Here is a 20,755-nt window from a genome sequence, read left to right on the forward strand (position 1 = left end):
CATAATGATTAGATTATCATTTGTCCAGTCTAAAGTCGCTTAACCCCATGAAGGCACAGTGACAGAATGCATTGCTGTAATCATATACTACCAAAATGTGTTCTTTGGTTGTAAACTAGCAGACAACATCACTTTGGTACAGTTTTAAAACCAGCTCCTCAACTTGAGGTAATAATTCAGCAAATACAATCTATCTGCGGCTAAGCTAGATCTCATGCAATTAGAAAAATATGTGGAATTTTACAATTTAATCTCGGCAGAGGTATTTTGCTTGATTTTGTTGTTATCTCCCCTTATCCTGAAGGCTGCGACTTATGCCAGAATAGGGTTCCACTGACATTGGCAGTACTTGAACACCTCAACAACAACAATAACAACTTGCATTGATAAAGCACCTTTAACATAGTAAAACATCCCAAGGCGCTTCACAGGAGCGATTATCAAACAAAATTTGACACCGAGCCACATGCGGAGATATTAGGACAGGTGACCAAAACCTGGACTAGGAGGTAGGTAGCGAGGCGGAGAGTGAGGGAATTCCAGAGCTTGAGCCTTGGCAGCTGAAGGCACAGCCACCAATGGAGGAGCGATTGAAATCAGGGATGCGCAAGAGGCCAGAATTGGAGGAGCGCAGAGATCTCTGAGAGTTGTAGGGTTGGAGGAAGTTACAGAGATAGAGAGGATTGAGGCCATGGATGGATGAGAACTTCAAAATCGAGGTGTTGCCGGACCTCAGTTGACATCATTATTGAGTGAAAATAGTCTATTTAAACATAGGGGGCATCATAGCCATGTCCAATCTTGTCCTCGCTCAATATGCATGCAGATACACACTTTCTAGCAGGGGACATAGGCAAGCAATGACATGTCTAATTTTTACCTTTCTAGCCTGAGTTCAATGAAGCTAACACATCATCCCCACCACTGCCTACTTGAGATCAGCCAACTCACAAAGGTGAGTAAATTAATCAAATTCTAATCTTTTGTTGTGATTGCAATTCTTGATCATATTTTTAACATAAAAATCAGCTCTATCTAAAATAAAATATCCATAATTCACAGATTACAGAGGGATCTGGAAAAATATCTGAGAGGAAATCTGATTTTATCATCGCTGTAAATAGTCTAAGTTCTGGGACGGCTGATCTACCAACAGAACAGAATAAAGAAGTATTCAAATAAATAAAATGCTTATGATGTCAGTCTAGGCTATTAGCAAGCTGCAAGGAGAGACAATTTCAGAACTGTCAATCGCAGGGGTTGGAATGGGATGTTAAAGCGGGTTAGCATACCAACATTTCACATTAGGGAACTGGATATGAATCCAGCCAGACTGACTGGGTAGAAGTCTTGACTATCTGCTCTCTGAACTGATCTGTTACAACTATCATTTACAGCACAGAAAGAGGCCATTTACCCCACTGTGTTGGTGTTAATCGTTGCTTGAACAATCCCACTCATCCCACTGCTCTGCTCTCCCCTTAGAACACTTTCTCAGCTCCAAATGCTTATCCATTTTTCCCTTAAAGATGCAGTCGTCTCTGCCTCAACCATTTGTGGCAAAGTATTCACAGAATCATCAAATGATACAGCACAGAAGGAGGCCTTTCAGTCCATTGTGCCTGCACCGGCTCTTTGGTAGAGCTCGCCGATTATTCCCACGCTCCTGCTCTTTCCCCATGGCCCTATACATTTTTTTCCTTCAAGTAATTATCCAATTCCCTTTTGAAAGTTGCTATTGAATCTGCTTCCACCGCCTTTTCAGGCAGCACATTCCAGGTCACAACAACTCGATGTGTAAAAATATATTTCCTCGTGTCGTCTCTGGTCCTTTTGCCAATCACCTTTAATCAGTGTCCTCTGGTTACCGACCCTTCTGCCCTGGAAAGAGTTTCTCCTAATTTACTCTTATCAAAACCCTTCATGATTTTGAACACCTCTATCAAATCTCCTCTTAACCTTCTTTGCTCAAAGGAGAAACTCTCATGTCATGAAATGCCATCTAGCCACTCCTCGCTCTCTTAGTGAAAAGTTTAAATTGACCACTCGTCCGTCACTGACCAGCCATAGGAAATGGCCTTTCCCTACAGGATCCTGGGCTTCATGAATAGAGGTATAGAGACGTGGAAATTATGATGAACCTGTATAAAATACTGGTTTGATTTCAATTGCAGTATTGTATCCAATTCTGGACACCACACTTTAGGAAGGATGTGAAGGCCTTAGAGAGGGTATAGAAAAGATTTACGAGAATGGTTCCAGGGTTGTGGGACTTCAGTTACGTGGATAGACTGGAGAAGCTTGGATTGTTCTCCTTAGAGCAGAGCAGATTGAATGGAGATCTGATAGAGGTGTTCCAAATCATGAGGGGTCTGGACAGAGTAGATAGAGAGAAACTGTTCCCATTGGCAGAAGAATCGAGAACCAGGGGACAAAGATTTAAGGTGATTAGCAAAAGAACCAAAGGCGACATAAGAAAAAACATTTTAACATAGCAAGTGGTTATGATCTGGAATGCACTGCCTGAAAGGGTGGTGGAGGCAGACTCAATCACTGCTTTCAAAAGGGAGTTGGATAAGTACCTACAATGAAAACAATTGAGGGCTACGGGGAAAGGGCGAGAGAATGGGATTAGCTGAAGTGCTCTTGCAGAGAGCCAGCATGGACTCGACAGGCCGAATGGCCTTTTTCCATGTTGTAACTATTCTGTGCGGCGGCCTGAGGAAAAGAGTGTTTGAAGATCAGACTCTCAAATCTGCCACCAAACTCATGGTCTACAGGGCTGTAGTAATACACGCCCTCCTGTATGGCTCAGAGACATGGACCATGTGCAGTAGACACGTCAAGTCTCTGGAGAAATACCACCAACGATGCCTCCGCAAGATCCTGGGAGGACAGACGCACCAACATTAGCGTCCTCGACCAGGCCAACATCCCCAACATTGAAGCACTGACCACACTCGATCAGCTCCGCTGGGCAGGCCACATAGTTCGCATGCCAGACACGAGACTCCCAAAGCAAGCGCTCTACTCGGAACTCCTTCACGGCAAACGAGCCAAAGGTGAGCAGAGGAAACGTTACAAGGACACCCTCAAAGCCTCCCTGATAAAGTGCAACATCCCCACTGACACCTGGGAGTCCCTGGCCAAAGACCGCCCTAAGTGGAGGAATTGCATCTGGGAGGGCGCTGAGCACCTCGAGTCTCATTGCCGAGAGCATGCAGAAATTAAGCGCAGGCAGCGGAAAGAGCGTGCGGCAAACCTGTCCCACCCTCCCTTACCCTCAACAACTATCTGTCCCACTTGTGACAGGGACTGTGGTTCTCGTATTGGACTGTTCAGTCACCTAAGCACTCATTTTTAGAGTGGAAGCAAATCTTCCTCGATTCCGAGGGACTGCCTATGATGATGATGATGAACTATTCTATGATTCTATTTACCCTATCAATATAAAAAAAAAGTCTCAATTCCTATGAATCAACTGTACAGTGTGCATTATTTGGGGCAAAATTGCCACATCTACTCAGAAAAGCTACATGAATGGTTGTTATAGGTAATGGTGCATTAGGGGGATAACAGTCAGGGTGCATTTAAAGCACAATATTGGGACAGCGGTCCATTAATCAGCATCTGAGCCAATGTTTCCCCTGACTCTAGAGAGATTGCCATTCATTCTCCATCAGACAGCATCGGGTCGATTGTTCACTTTTACCGCTTGGGCCTTGAAAATCCGGCGAGTTCCGTAAGGTTGACGGGGGTGGGGGGGAGGGTGGAGTGATCCATGCCACTGGACTTTTCCATTCTGCGCTCTGCCCGGGCCATGCTTAATACCCTAATGCTAAAGACAAAAAATCTACTCCCGTATATCTTGATGAGAACGAACATTTATAACCAATGTATTTTTTAAAAATCTGCAATAAAAAACATTTTTCTTCGAAGACAGGAGTAGTGGATATGCTGGCTCACAATGGGCAGAAAATATTCTCACCTCTTTTATGTTCTTTTTATAATAACAATGAATCTGCTCAAGGTGTTTAGGCGGGTCTCTCTCAACAAGACGTACTACAGACAATTGTCTGTACTTTTCTCGTGATTACAGAAGCTAGATTGGTAGAGTTGAGTCCAGGAACAAAAGCTAACCCCGTAACCCAGAAAAATAGCTCTCGACCCCTAAATATGCACACGAGTTATCATTTCATGGTCTGGGGTGTTTCCCTGAATCTTTTTAAACCAATCTGTCAGCACCACACTCTGAAGATTTGACATCATGTTTACAGTTCACTTGCATTATAAGGCATCTCATTTGTAATACACTACCTGTACTTCAATGAATGGAAATCTGTGTAGATAAGAAAGTGTAGTAGTGAGCATTATTTAACTTTTAAAATGTCTGATGTTTTCACAGTTAATTGCTTTTTTGCATCTTTAACAGTTTAAATTTATGGCTGCACTTAAACTGGGTTTCAGAACTTTTCAACTTTTCAGAAGAAAAACAAGTATCTGTAAGCGCTCAAACTTACATTTTTGGCAAGATTGAAAGTGAGGTCCGTGGAGATCTTTCACACACTGAGCGCTGGATCTGATGTGATGGGTTATTCATGTACTTAAAATGTATGCCTTTGTAATAGATATCCAACCTCTATTTTTTGTGCAGAGTGGCTATATTACTAAAAGCCAAAGTTATGAGCAGCTTAACATAATAACTCACAAGGAACAAAGATATAAGTAAGTAGTGGTCATCGTTGCAAGTGGGATATGAATCACATCACTTGGGTTTTCAATCATATATTCTGTTTATAGATGTGTCAGCTGTGGCTCAGTGGGTAGCAAACATCTTTGGGTCAGAGGTTGTGAGTTCAAGTCCCACTCCAGAGATGTGAGCGCATAATCGAGGCTGATGCTCCAGTTCAGTACTGAGGGAGTGCTGCACTGTTGGAGGTGCCGCCTTTCCATTGAGAAGTTAAACCGAGACTCCGTTTGCCCTCTCAGGTGGACATAAAAGATCCCATGGAACTGAAAGAGCAGGGTGGTTCTCACCAGTGTTCTGGCCAATAATTATCCCTCAACCAACATCACTAAAACAGATTATCTGGTGATTTATCACATTGTTTGTAGGACCTTGCTGTACACAAATTGGCTGCCGCGCTTCATACATTACAACAGTGACAACTCTTCAAAAGTATTTGATTTGCTGTAAAGCACTTTGCAATATCCTGAGTTTGTGAAAGGCACTATATAAATCCAAGTCTTTCTTTCTGTATGTTAAAATATTCATCTGGTGAAGAATTAGGTAAAGTTAATTAGGCAGAAAGATGGGTTTAATGGTGAGCTCAGTGCAGCTGCAAACAGCGTGAGTGATAATTATACTTTTGTTGCATGATGTGGTTTAAGATGTTTATACTTTGAACATTTTCTTCAAAGAAACAAAACAAGATCCAGTAATTAGAATGTGATGTAATGTCATCTCCACAAAATATGAGAACTATTTAACCCAAAATTACTTCATCACATATGCTATAATTTCTGTTTACCGCTATTTTTTTTCTCTCTTAGCATCCACTGCACACAGAACTGCCTACTATCATCATCATAGAAACATAGAAACATAGAAAATAGGTGCAGGAGTAGGCCATTCGGCCCTTCGAGCCTGCACCACCATTCAATGAGTTCATGGCTGAACATGCAACTTCAGTACCCCATTCCTGCTTTCTCGCCATACCCCTTGATCCCCCTAGTAGTAAGAACTACATCGAACTCCTTTTTGAATATATTTAGTGAATTGGCCTCAACAACTTTCTGTGGTAGAGAATTCCACAGGTTCACCGCTCTCCGGGTGAAGAAGTTTCTCCTCATCTTGGTCCTAAATGGCTTACCATCTGTATCATCAAAGGCGGCCCCTCGTAATGAGGATGACTTGCTTCCACGCCAAAATGGAATGAGTTCGCATTGGTGTTTCAATGAAAGACCTCATATTCCAGGCCCTGAACTACATCCTGAAGGGTGGAAGATGCCTGTGCGTGGATTTTTTTAATGTCTGGTGGCCGTTGCACGAACCTAGTGCGCACACATATCACAGTGTGGGCTGGCCCGTGGTGCCCCTGGGCCCTCGCCTCTTGCCTACTAACATGAATGTTGAGAGCAGGCAGGATTGCATTGGGAGGCTATTGTGAGCAAATGGCTATTTGCAAGACTAGTTTCAGTCCTGAGCATTACAGGTAGCTGGGAGATAAATAGATCCTAAAAAAAAACACCCACTGGATGCAAAAGCCACTGACGGAGTTTTAATTCTCATGTGTTATTATAATCTGTACCAAGCTACTGAATGATTTTTGATGACACTTTATTCTTAATACGTGTACCATTTAAAGCAACATCAGAAATACCTACTGGGCTCAGTGGGTAAGTCTACTGTGTGCCATGATACTGAGCCTTACCGAAGTCCCAGAGCTCTGGTCTGTACTGAATTGAATCAAAGCAGCAATTGGAATGTTGCAGTCCCTACATTATCTTAAAAACCTGCCATCTTGACCAAGCTTTGATCTGTCCTAATATCTCATGTGGCTCGCTGTCAAATTTTGTCTGATAATGCTCCCCTGAAGCACCTTCGGCCCAATGTTCCGTCTTACTTTTTTGGTGCTGCATGGCTCCTTTAAGGCCATTCAAAATACCACACATACACGGTTTTTATATTGAAAAGCATGGGTTCCCTGGAGCACTGTGCGGCCGGGCAGCTCACAGCGAATATTCCCTGGAACGTTTTACTGTGAGGAGGACGCTAAGAGGCTGCAGGGTGACTTGGACAGGTTAGGTGAGTGGGCAAATGCATGGCAGATGCAGTATAATGTACATAAATATGAGGTTATCCACTTTGGGGGCAAAAACGCGAAAACAGAATATTATCTGAATGACGGCAGATTAGTAAAAGGGGAGGTGAAATGAGACCTAGGTGTCATGGTTCATCAGTCATTGAAAGTTGGCATACAGGTACAGCAGGCGGTGAAGAAGGCAAATGGTATGTTGGTCTTCATAGCTAGGGGTTTTGAGTATAGGAGCAGGGAGGTCTTACTGCAGTTGTACAGGGCCTTAGTGAGGCCTCACCTGGAATATTGTGTACAGTTTTGGTCTCCTAATCTGAGGAAGAACGTTCTTGCTATTGAGGGAGTGCAGCGAAGGTTCACCAGACTGATTCCCACGATGGCTGGACTGACATATGAGGAGAGACTGAATCAACTGGGCCTTTATACATTGGAGTTTAGAAGGATGAGAGGGGATCGCATAGAAACATATAAGATTCTGACAGGACGGGACAGGTTAGATGCAGGTAGAATGTTCCCGATGTTGGGGAAGTCTAGAACCAGGGGACACAGTCTTAGGATAAGGGGTAGGCCATTTAGGACTGAGATGAGGAGAAACTTCTTCACTCAGAGAGTTGTTAACCTGTGGAATTCCCTGCCGCAGAGAGTTGTTATGCCAGTTCATTGGATATATTCAAGAGGGAGTTAGATATGGCCCTTACAGTTATGGAGAGAAAGCAGGAAAGGGGTACTGAGGGAATGATCAGCCATGATCTTATTGAATGGTGGTGCAGGTTTGAAGGGCCGAATGGCCTATTCCTGCACCTATTTTCTATGTTTAAATGTTTCTATGTTTAAATTAAGAAAGACTTTCATTTATATAGTGCCTTTCATGACATCAGGATGTCCCAAAGCACTTTACATTAGTACTTTTGAAGTGGTAATGTAGGAAAAGATGCTATATAAATGGTAGATGTTATTATTATGACAGTGACTGCAATTTAAAAGTATTTCATTGGCTGGAAAATACTTTGGGACGTTCTGAGGTCCTGCTAGGCGTTGTGCAAGTGCAAGTATTTTCTTTTAAAGTGTCGCAGGCTAAATCAGACAAAATTCCCTTGATTATTCATCATTGAGTGACTCCTGCCAGGAAGTGTACTGCCTCAAACAGCTGGTCAACTGTAAATATTCACTCATGGTGAAAAGCCACTTGGGAGAGGCACCAAGGGTCTGCCAGTATTCATGAAATCATACTCCAGCAAGAGTTAAAACAAGAGTAGACCCTACGGCCCCTTGAGCCTGCTCCGCCATTCAATAAGATCACGGCTGACCTTTGATCTCAACTCCACTTTCCGACACTATCCCCATATTCCTTGATTCCCTCAGCATCAAAAAACTATCAATCTCAATCTTGAATATAGTCAATGAGCATCTATAGCCCACTGGTTGATGCCTTTGATACAGGAGGAGAGAAATTGAGGACAGAATTGGGGAAAAGGAAAAAGGGGGAAGAATTTGGAGGGCGGGGGCAAGAAATGGGAAGGAAATTAGGAGGATGAGAAAGTTACCTATCCCAACACAACTTTAACATTGCACACAGAAAAATAAAATAGGATAAAAGGAAGAATGGCTAGGAAAAGGCTACGGGTCTTTTAGTTGAAAAATATAAGACTTCTTTCTTTCACAACCTCAGGATGTCCCAAAGCACTTTATAACCAATTAAGTACTTGTTGAAATGTGATCACTATTGTTGTAATATAGGTAGAAGCATGCCAGGCAATGTGTGCACAGTACAGTCCCACAAACAGCAATGAGATAATGAGCAGATAATTTTTGTTTCGTGATGTTGGTTGAGGTATGAATATTGGTCAGGACACCTTTGAAATAGTGCCATAGGGTCTTTTATGTCCACCTGAAAGGGCAGACAGGCTTGGTTTACCGACATGTCCGACAGTGCAATGCTCCTTCAGTACTGCACTGCAGCGTCAGCCGAGATTTTTGTGCTCAAATCTCTGGAGTGGGGCTTGAACCCATAACCTTCTGACTCAAGAGGCAAGAGTGCTACCCACTGAGCCACGGCTGGCACTTCACTTTCAATATTATTGCATCTAAGGTTATATATTTTTTTCAGAACCAGATTTGACTTTAATTCTAGGAGTAAGTCACGATTTCAGCAGGGCAGCAAGACTGAAACTCCACTGATCACAGTGTCCTTAATTCATGTTTTCTCATTCCCAGCTAAAATAATGCATTTGCTCAAAATACGCACCATAAATATATGAGTTACAACCTTTGGTATAGAGCAAACCCTTATTATAATGCAGTGCTCAAAGCCGTTCAAAGCTCGAGTCTTAAGTGGGGTGTGTTACAACTGAACAGACATAAATTTGTGCATTTGAAGTAGAGTCATGAGTCGAAATGGCAGATGTTATTACCCAAACTCCTTAGTGTGTATGAATCCACTCTTAGTCTCACTATAAATAGCACTACACAGAAGTAATTAGCCTTTTTGAAAAAACAATAGCATTAAATGCCATGTTTTATTCTCGAAGGACAAGCAGATCTGATCATTAATTATATATCAGTCTTGGTGACTTTTGTCCACGTTGCTTGCAATATCATTCAAATAGTTAGTAACTGTGATTTAGTTACTAAATAGTAACATGGCCTAGGATAGTACAATAATGACAGGAGTGTGTGGCTATTCTATCATTTGAGAAACATCAGACCTTTCTCGCTTTCATATTCAAAAGGCTAGCAATAAAGCACCAGCAATACATTTATAGAAGAAACTTAAGATCAATAGAATGTGCATTGAACTACTACATAGAATAAGAACATAAGAAATAGGAGCAGGAGTAGGCCAATATTCCCTTTAAGCTGTATGGCTGCACAGCACTCTAGGGGTCCCGTACAGCCGGCTTATCAATGCAAAAACCATGCATGTGTGGTACTTTGAATGAGCTGCGTAGCCCATTAAAGGGGAAGCACGGTGTCAAAGGAAATTACAGGGAACAGCGGAGTAGGCCATTCGGCCCCTCGAGCCTGCTCCGCCATTCAATAAGATCATGGCTGATCTTCGTCCTCAACTCCACTTTCCTGCACTATCCCAATATCACTTGATTCTCTTAGAGCCAAAAAATCTATTGATCTCAGCCTTCAATATACTCAACGACTGAGCATCCACAGCTCTCTGTGGTGGAGAATTCCAAGATTCACAACCCTCTGAGTGAAGACATTTCTCCTTATCTCATTTCTAAATGGCTGACCTCTTATCCTAAGGCTATGTCCCCTATTACTAGACTCTCCAGCCGGGGGAAACAACCTCTCAGCATCTATCCTGTCAAACCCCTTCAGAATCTTATGTATTTCAATGTAATCACCTCTCATTCTTCTAAACTCCAGAGAGTATAGGCCCATTGTACTCAATTGCTCCTCATAAGACAACCCTCTCACCCCAGGAATCAATCTTCTGAACCTTTGTTGCACCCCCTTTAAGGCAAGTATATCCTTCCCGAGGTATGAAGACCAAAACTGTGCACAGTATTCTAAGGGCTGGAAATTCACCAACCTTGCGCCAGTTTTTTCGGTGATATTTTGCCGTTTTTGTCGAAAAATGGTGATCCGCTAGTTTCGCCGAAGTCTTGCGCCGGCGGTTTTTAAATACCGCTGAAAAGCGGACCGCCGGTGTGCAAGACTGGAAATAGCGCTTTCGCCATAGTTTGGACTTCGCACCTGTATTCTGGGCGAAGAAAACCGCCCGAGAAAAACCTGCATTGCAGCCCCAAGAACAGTGGTAGGTATGAAGACCTGGAAAAAAAAGTAAAGTTAAAGTTTTTATTTTTTAATTCTTTTTCAGCGATTCAATAGTTAAGTGTCTTGTGAATGTTTTGTGATTTTTTATTTTTTGCAATTTTTTCCCCTCTCCCAAACGGCGGTAATCGGCCTCGGACTAAAGTTGGTGAGTTTCCACTGTGAATCGTCGTGCAACACTGATTTTTACCGCTGACCGCATTTTCTAACGAAACTTTAAAAAATGGCGGCGTGATTGGCAAAAAATGCCAAAAAAATACCACTATCACCAAAAAACGAATTTCTAGTCCTAGGTGTGGTCTCACTAAAGTTCTGTACAATTGTTGCAAGACTTCCTTACTCTTGTACTCCAACCCCTTTGCAATAAAGGCCAATATACAATTTGACTTCCTAATTTCTTGCTGTACCTGCATGTTAACTTTCTGTGTTTTGTGTGCAAGGACCCCCAAATCCCCCTGAACAACAACATTTAATAGTTTCTCACCATTTAAAAAATACGAACACACTCTCTCAGGTTTTTAAGTATCATAAATTTTAATGACATTATAAACTAAGTTAGAGCTCAATAGTTTATGAACTGCAGTAGAAACTGGGTATTACTGAATTATATGCATTGTCTGCTTTCAGCGGCTTCTCATAAAATATGGTTATGTTCTTTTTAAGTTATGTGTTTTTGATTTCTTTCCCCACAATTATTTAGTGGGTGACCTCAAAGTGTGCAACACAGCACAACTCGCCCTTTAGCATGCAACAAATTTTGGCAGGTTACCAAGGACATGACAACACCATATGAATTTACGCATTCTGCACTAAAGTCCTGTTTTTTAGGGATGCCGTATTTACCCCCTTAAGTTTTTTCCCCCTTTATCCTTCCAATCTAATACTGGGATATAATTCCACTGGTACTTGTAACACCTGTAAACACCCTGGAACATCATGGGTCGCCCCGACCTGTGTGAGAACACCACCGCAGGTTGCGGCTATAAATAGAGCTGGAGCACCGGGCCCTGGAACATTGTGGGTGGAGGTGCGGCAAATGTTTGTGGCGGAGGAGCGGCGAGAGATTGTGGCGAAGCTGTGGTGAATGAGGGTATGGGGCCCAGAAGAGCCGAGGGCCCAGGGGCAGCACGGGCCAGCCCACACTGCGATATGTGTGCGCACCATGTCCGTGCAGCAGAGCAGGTCTCCAGTCGTCCAGGTTAACCCTCGTCACTGGATAAAGGGCCTAGCTCTGTCGAGCAAGTGTGGCGGCTGATGTGCAACGGCCACCACACGTTAAAAAAATCCACGCACAGGCATCTTCCAACCCCTCAATTGGAGTTCAGGACTGGAACATCGGGTCCTTCACTGAAACATCTGTAAACTCTTGTGGAAGCAAGTCATCCTTGTTCGAGGGACCCCTGTGATGATGATGATAACACCTCAACAAAGTGATCAGTCTTCATGTGCAAGCCCAGGCAGAGAATCAATTAGATATTTGAACACGGGGGCAGCACAGTTGTATATTGTCACCAAAGTTCACACGTGCACCTACCAGCAGAGGTCACTGGATCGAGCTCAGGAGTGAGAACTTGATAAATTTATTCCCTACACCACCCCAGCAGCAATGAGATTAGCCTGGAATTTACGGTCAGCAGTGAAGCGACGGCAATCGCCGCTGGCCTCGAAGAAAGCTGCCCACAAAGATCTCGTGTTCTCTGTGGCTAAAACTTTTTTTGTAAAAAATTTTAAATTGTAATTTTTATCATAATGGAGAAATTTGACATTCCACAAATATAGAAATTCGTTTTTCAGGGCCAAAATGGTTGTCTGGTTGTCAATACGCTGTTAAAACCCTAGTTACACCTGTTCCAACAAGACTTAACATTTAATGGGGTATTTAACAGTGTCAGTTCCACTGATTTCACTGACTGCCGGCTATGGTGGGGTTCTACAGCAGTGTCGGAGCAGTGAATGACTGACTGCAACTTCAGGATTTCTTCGCTTAGCTGCGCATGCACTACATCCTTATGTTACAGTCAGTGTCAGAGGGATAATAACGGCAAACGCTGACAGTTCACCATCATTACCCACCGCAAAATCTGCACCATTAACTGTGCAATTCCACCTGTCTGAGAATGGTTAACTCTGGTTAAACCTGGGACAGCACATTATCACACCATCAGACATGTTTATCCATGGAATTATCAAGAAAGTAATGATGCTACATTCTAACCTCTCCCATTGTCCTCCCTAGGCTAAAAGCAAGAAATAATCTTACTTTAAAAAAAAATAGAATGTCATACTCAGATATACAGAATATCTGATGATCATGAATTAGGTGCAATGGATGTTACAGTGATGTGTATAACCTATGCAACTTATGTCAAACTTAGTTGTGAGTTTTGACATTATCCTCCACAGTGGAATTTAAATTAAACCTACATTTAAGAACATCCTCAAAACAACATTACAGTTATTCCCCAGACGATTCATTTGAAATACTTATATGCACATTTATTACTTTCTAAATCAGATCGGTGCTGTTCTGATGCACCCTGTGTTAGTGTCAGCCGTAGCTCAATGTGTAGTACCCTTGCCTCTAAGTCAGAAGGTTGTGGGTTCATAGCCCCACTCCAGAGACTTGAGTCACAAAAAGAAATCTAGGCTGACACTCCACTACAGTGCTGAGGGAGCGCTGCACTGTTGGAGGTGCTGTCTTTTGGATGAGACATTAAACCGAGGCCCCGCCTGCTCTCTCAGGTGGACAGAAAAGATCCCATGGCACTATTTCGAAGAAGAGCAGGGGCGTTATCCTCGCTGTCAATATTTATCCCACAATCAGCATCACTAAAACAGATGATTTGGTCATTATCACATTGGTGTTTGTGGGAGTTTGCTGTGCTCAAATTGGCTGCTGCATTTCCTACATTACAGCAGTGTCTACGCTTCAAAAGTAATTCATTGGCTGTAAAGTTCGTTGGGACAACCTAAGGTTGTGAAAGGTGCTATATAAATGCAAGACTTTCTTGTTTTAATGCCTGCTGCCGCAGATTGTATATCTACTATGCTCCAAGTTTTTTGTTGTTGTGACTGTGATGTCAATTATCCAAATTTGATAGGACTGGGTAATTGTGTCAGATATCGCATCATTGTACCCAGGTTGGTTGGAAACTTGCCACCGTGTCTAAATGGGATGTTTTACCAGTTGCCAATGCCCCTTTGTAAAGCATCTATTTAACTGACTATATCTACGATGATATCAGATGAAAAATACTGCGAAATGATGCTCATGACCATTTTTATTTGAACAAGCACTTGTAGCCGTGTGCCTACCTTACAAACATATGGTCATGGTTGAATTCAGGATGCTACTTGTCAATCAAGCTTGACGGCAAGTTGCATCAGTAACTAGTTGGCCCAAAGCTCACTATATTTAGACAACACTTCTCTGGACTAAAAGCCTGGTCGAGTCCAATGCCTAGCTCCTGTTGGTTACTCGTGGAATGGCACTCCGGAGCAACCCCAGGTCCAGATTGCATTGCCTGCCCTCTGATAGAAGCAGTGTGGTGGTGGGGCGCAGCTTGAATTTGAGAACGGTGTTGGGAAAATGGGAGGGGTGTTTTGAAAAAAGTTTCTTCAAAATGCTTGTAAAGTATTTTACTCAGGACTGGAAGAGTACTTTGAAATCCACCCCATCGAGTTGCAGGCACTGTAGCTTTGAATGTAACCAATGAACAATTACTAAATTGAAGCGTTTTGACTTACGATGGTGCTCCATAATCATCATCTGAGAACTCACTTAACCCCCCCTCCGCCATAACTTCCACCCACTTTGATTCTCGATTAGCCACTTTCAAGCGTGATTTCGTTTGAATTGACCATGGTTTTCGGAAGAGTGTGCATCAATATTTCAATAAAGAGTAAAGACTACAAACTGTGCTATATTGTGCATTTAAAAACATCAGATTTACACAATACATTTCTCCTTCTAGGTCCCTCTCTATCTCTTTCTATCTTTATCTTTCTCTCTTTGACTATTTCTATTACTCTCTCTCCCCGTGTCTCTCTATCTGTCCATCTATATTTCTCTTTCTATCTCTGTCTCTATCTCTATGGTCTGTCTCTCTTTATCTTTATCTATCTTTGTGTGTCTGTATCTCTCTCTCTATCTCTGTATCTCTAATCTGTCTCTCTGTGTCTCTATCTTTCTTTCTCTGTGTCTCTTTTATCTGTCTATCTCTCTATCTGTCTATCTCTGTTTCTATCGGTCTGTCTCTATCTGTCTCTCTCTGTCTCTGTCTGTCTGCCTGTTTCTATCTCTGTGTCTCTATCTCTCTCTGTCTGTCAATCTCTGTCTGTCTCTCTCTTTGTCTATCTCTCTCTGTGTCTATCTCTCTGTCTGTTTCTCTGTCTATCTCTCTATCTTTCTCTCTCTCTCTCTTATCCCTCTCTGTGTCCATCTATCTGTCTCTCCCTCTCCGTGTCTATCTCTGTCTCTCTGTGTCACTCTATCTCTCTCTCTCTCTGTGTCTCTCTCTCTGTCACTGTCTCTATCTCTCTATCTGTCTCTCTCTCTCTGTATCTCTCTTTCTGTCACTCCTCTCTATCTCGCTCTCTGTCTCTCTCTATCTCTGTCTCTATCTGTATGTCTCTCTCTCTGTCTGCCTCTATCTCTGCCTCTATCTCTGTCTCTCTCTGTCTGCCTCTCTCTCTATCTCTCTCGCTGTCTGTCTATCTGTATGTCTCGATCTCTCTCTCTCGCTCTCTCTCTCTCTCTGTCTGTCCATCTGTATGTCTCTCTCTCTCTGTCTGCCTTTCTATCTCTATCTCTCTCTCTCTCTCTCTATCTCTCTCTCTCTCTCTCTCTCTATCTCTGTCTCTCTCGCTCTGTCCTTACCTGCCCAGTGCCGTCCTCGGTGCTGTTGTCTCCGTGCTGGCCCAGGGGGATGCTCCTGAGCACGGTGATGTGGATGGTGAGGACGAGCAGCCCCAGCAGCAGCAGCAGCTCGGCGGCCAGGCGAGCCATTCTCCGGACCCGCCGCCCCTTGGGCGAGAGGCGGCCGCCGCTCTCGCTCCCACCCGGCCGAGGTGAGCTGCTGTCGGGCTCAGCCCGGCTCGAGGGGTCGGGACTCGGTCGCGTCTCCACTTCGCAAATGTTTGCAGAACAATAAAAAAAAGAATAAAAATGCACCTCTTGGGAGGAGGAGGAGGAGTGGGGAGAAATCTAACAATGATGGTGAAGCAGGGAGGAGTGAGCTTAATATTCGGTTAACAGCCAGCTCCAGCATCAGTCGCTCAAACAACTCATTCTCTGCATATCAGCAAAAAAACAAGTTTGCTCCTTCTTTGCAAAAAGTTCAGACTCGTGGGCTGCGCCTCTGCGATCTGTGTGAGAGCAGCCATCGAGCTGAGCCTCCTCCGGCTACTTAACGCTGGATTATTCCCTTCTCCTTTATCACTCTCTCTCTCTCTGGTTAAAGTGTTGCAGCCAGATTTCCCCCCCCTCCTGGGCTCCCCGCCTGCCACTCACATCCCCCTCCTGCACAGGGCTCCCTGCAGCTCTCTCTCTCTCTGCTTCCCCTTGCCCAGTGCTGCAGGCTGACACTCTCCCAGTGCCGGGCTGGGCTGTTCTCCCCTTTCCCCTGGCCCTCTGCCTCCAGCCCTCTGCTGTCACTCAGGGCGGGAGTTGCACCTTCTTTCCGTCTCCATTCTTTTATTTCTCTCTCACCCCTGGGTGCTCCCCTCTCCCCCTGGGTGCTCTCCTCTCTCCCCCTGGGTGCTCTCCTCTCATCCCCTGGCTGCTCTCCTCTCTCCCCCTGGGTGCTCCTCCCTCTCTCCCCTGGGTGCTCTCCTCTCATTCCCTGGGTGCTCTCCTCTCTCCCCTGGGTGCTCTCCCTCTCTCCCCTGGGTGCTCTCCTCTCTCTCCCCAGGGTGCTCTCCTCTCATCCCCTGGGTGCTCTTCTCTCATCCCCTGGGTGCTTCCCTCTCACCCCGGGTGCTCTTCCCTCTCTCCCTGAAGTGCTGCCTCTCCTTCAATATTGTGCTCACTGTTCGTTTGTGCTTGCTCCCCTCCAAAGGGTACTCTGCTCCCCTCCCCTCCCTTACATTCCCTGCCTGACAATGTACCCTGTGTCCCACTCATATCTTCCCCTCTCTCCTGGTTACAGGGCATAGCAACCCAACCCACCCCACCCCCAACATTCATCTACTCCCATCCCCACCCCCATAAACACTACTGTCCCACACATACATCTATCCCCACACTCTCACATCTCCCCACCGCCCCCCACTATCACATCTCCCCCCCCCCCCCCTCCTCACTGTTATGCAGTTAAGCCTGTAATTACCATGTCTAACCACCAGAGGGCTCATCCCCTGGAGTCCCAAGGGATCCCACAATCTCTTGGGAGCACCTGTATATAAGGAGGCCTCACAGGCTGGAGAGGCACTCTGAGATCTGTAATAAAGGACTATGGTCACATTTACTTTGAGCTTGTCTGACTCTTTATCCAAGACATAACTGGTGACAAGATACAGATGATGAACCTCAATGCAGCAATGCAGAGAACCGTGGGCATCCTGGAGAAATTTTCGGAGGGAGATGATTGGGAAACCTTCGTGGAGCAACTTGACCAATACTTCATGGCCAACGAGCTAGAAGGAGAAGGGAACGCTGCCAAACGAAGGGCGATCCTCCTCACCGTTTGCGGGGCATTAATGTATAGCCTCGTGAAAAACCTGCTCGCTCCAGCAAAACTCACAGACAAGTCGTACAATGAGTTGTGCACACTGGTCCGCGAGCACCTAAACCCGAAGGAAAGCGTTCTGATGGCGAGGTATCAGTTCTACACTTACAAGAGGTCTGAAGGCCAGGAAGTGGCGAGCTACGTCGCCAAGCTAAGGCGCCTTGCAGGACATTGCGAATTTGAAGGACACTTGGAGCACATGTTCAGGGACTTCTTTGTACTTGGCATTGACCATGAAGTAATACTTTGCAAACTTTCAACTGTAGAGACCCCAACTTTGAATAAAGCCATAGCGATAGCCCAGGTGTTTATCTCCACCAGTGACAATACCAAACAAATTTCCCAGCACACTAGTGCTGCTGCAAATACTGTGAACAAAGTAACGTTGTTTTCGGATCGAAATGTACATGGCAGGATTACACGCCTGTAGCTGCACGTCCACAGATGACTCAGAGTCCGCCATCAAGGGTGGTGAACACAAGGCAATTAACACCTTGTTAGCGCTGCGGGGTTGATCATTGATTCCATTCATGCCACTTCAAAGGATACATTTGCAAGGGCTGTGGAACAATGGGACACCTCCAATGTATGTGCAGGCGAGCTCCAAACACGGCTAATCCTGTAAACCACCATGTTGCAGAGGAGGACAGATTCAAGGTGGATCACGACGAACCAGAGCCTCAGGCCGAGGAGGCAGAAGTATATGGGGTGCACACATTTACCACAAAGTATCCCCCGATAATGCTGAAGGTTGAATTAAATGGACTCCCGGTGTCCATGGAGCTGGACACGGGCACAAGCCAGTCCATAATGAGTAAAAAGACTTTCGATAAGTTGTGGTGCAACAAGGCTTCAAGGCCAGTCCTGATTCCCATTCGTACCAAACTTAGAACGTACACAAAGGAACTGATTCCCATAATTGGCAGTGCTACCGTAAAGGTCTCCTATGGTCGAGCGGTGCACGATTTACCACTCTGGGTGGTACCGGGCGGTGGCCCCACGCTGTTCAGCAGGAGCTGCTGGGCAAGATATGCTGGAACTGGGACGACGTCCGAGCGCTTTCGTCCGTCGACGACACCTCATGTGCCCAGGTCCTAAGCAAGTTCCCCTCGCTGTTCGAACCAGGCATTGGGAAGTTCCAAGGATCAAAAGTGCAGACCCATTTGATTCCGGGGGCGCGACCCATCCATCACAAGGTGAGAGCAGTACCTTACATGATGAGAGAGAGAGGGTGGAGATCGAGCTGGACAGGCTGCAAGGAGAGGACATCACTTCGCTGATCAAATTCAATGAGTGGGCCAGTCTGATTGTTCCAGTCCTCAAGGGAGTTGGCACCATCAGAATCTGTGGTGATTACAAAGTAACTATCAATCGTTTCTCACTGCAGGATCAATATCCACTACCAAAAGAAGACGACCTATTTGCGACGCTGGCGGGTGGGAAAACGTTCACGAAGCTGGACTTGACCTCGGCCTACATGATGCAGGAGCTGGAGGAATCTTCGAAAGGCCTCACCTGCATCAACACGCACAAAGGTCTCTTCGTTTACAACAGATGTCCATTTGGGATTCGATCGGCCGTGGCGATATTCCAGAGGAACATGGAAAGCTTGCTGAAGTCGGTCCCGCACACCATGGTCTTCCAGGACGACATCTTGGTAACAGGTTTGGACACCGTCGAGCACCTGCAGAACCTGGAGGAGCTTCTTAGTCGGCTTAATCGTGTGGGGCTCAGGCTAAAATGCTCGAAGTGCGTTTTCCTGCTGCCTGAAGTGGAGTTCCTGCGACGAAGAATCGCGGCGGACGGCATCAGGCCCACCAATTCGAAGAGGGAGGCAATCAGGAATGCACTGAGACCACAGAACGTGACGGAGCTGCGGTCGTTTCTAGGACTCCTGAACTATTTTGGTAACTTCTTATTGGGTCTTAGCACATTGTTAGAACCCCTGCACTCTTTACTGCGTGAGGGAGATGAATAGGTATGGGGTAAAAGCCAAGAAAGTGCCTTTGAGAAAGCTAGGAAGCTGTTACGTTCAAACAAATTGCTTGTGTTGTATGATCCATGTAAACGTTTGGTACTAGCACGAGCTGCGTCATCGTACGGGGTCGGGTGTGTATTGCAACAAGCTAATGAATCTGGGAAATTGCAACCGGTTGCTTATGCATCCAGAAGTCTGTCTAAGGCCAAGAGGGCCTACAGTATGATCGAAAAAGAAGCGATAGCGTGTGTTTACGGGGTAAAGAAAATGCATCCATATCTGTTCGGGCTCAAATTTGAATTGGAAACCGATTTTTCTGAAAATAAGGGTTTAAATACGAATGCATCGGCCCGCATCCAGAAATGGGTGCTCATGTTGTCCACATACAACTACGCCATCCGCCACAGGCCAGGCACAGCAAACTGTGCCGATGCTCTCAGTAGGCTACCATTGCCCACTACCGGGGTGGAAATGGTACAGCCTGCAGATTTAGTTATGGTAATGGAAGCATTCGAGAGTGAGAAATCACCTGTGACCGCCCGACAGATTAGAACCTGGACGAGCCAGGACCCCTTACTGTCCTTAGTAAAAAACTGTGTGCTCCACGGGAGTTAGTCTAGTGTCCCGTGAGAAATGCAGGAAGAAATAAAGCCGTACCAGCGGCGCAAAGATGAAATGTCTATACAGGCAGACTGCCTCCTATGTGGTAATCGGGTAGTTGTGCCAAAAAAGGGCAGGACACTTTTATTAGTGATCTCCACAGTACCAACTCAGGCATTGTAATGATGAAAGCAATAGCCAGATCCCACGTGTGGTGGCCCGGTATCGATGCAGACTTAGAGTCCTGTGTGCACAAATGTAATACATGTTCCCAGTTAAGCAATGTACCCAGGGAGGCGCCACTAAGTTTATGGTCTTGGCCCTCCAAACCGTGGTCGAGGGTTCATGTCGACTATGCAGGACCATTCTTGGGTAAAATGTTTTTAGTGGTTGTAGATGCGTATTCCAAATGGATTGAATGTGTGATAATGTTGGCAAGCACGTCCGCTGCCACCATTGAAAGCCTACGGGCCATGTTTGCCATGCACGGCCTCCCTTGTAAGTGACAATGGGCTTTACCAGTGCCAAATTCAAGGAATTCATGACCCGCAATGGGGTCAAACATGTCACGTCTGCCCCATTAAAGCCAGCGTCCAACAGTCAGGCAGAACGAACAGTTCAAACAATCAAGCAGAGCTTGAAAAGAGTAACTGAAGGCTCACTGCAGACTCGCTTATCCCGAGTCCTGCTTAGTTACTGCACAAGTCTCCACTCGCTCACTGGGATCCCTCCCACCGAACTGCTCATGAAAAGGGCACTTAAGACAAGGCTCTCGTTAGTCCACCCTGATTTACATGAACAGGTAGAGAGCAGGCAGCTTCAACAGACTACATAGCATGATT

The 20,755-nt window shown here is 45.1% G+C and overlaps 1 protein-coding gene across 1 annotated transcript in view; it reads right to left on the bottom strand.

Moving 5' to 3' along the window:
* Nucleotides 1–15,615, bottom strand: part of ism1 (isthmin 1) — a 93,997-nt gene extending 78,382 nt beyond the window's left edge. The window contains exon 1 of the mRNA XM_070888776.1: nucleotides 15,487–15,615. Within this exon, the coding sequence (XP_070744877.1) occupies nucleotides 15,487–15,615 (129 nt within the window). The remainder of the gene's footprint in view (nucleotides 1–15,486) is intronic.
* Between the last annotated feature and the right edge of the window lie 5,140 nt (nucleotides 15,616–20,755).

This window comes from Pristiophorus japonicus, chromosome 9, assembly GCF_044704955.1.
Source record: "Pristiophorus japonicus isolate sPriJap1 chromosome 9, sPriJap1.hap1, whole genome shotgun sequence".
Classification (NCBI taxonomy): Eukaryota; Metazoa; Chordata; class Chondrichthyes; family Pristiophoridae; genus Pristiophorus; species Pristiophorus japonicus.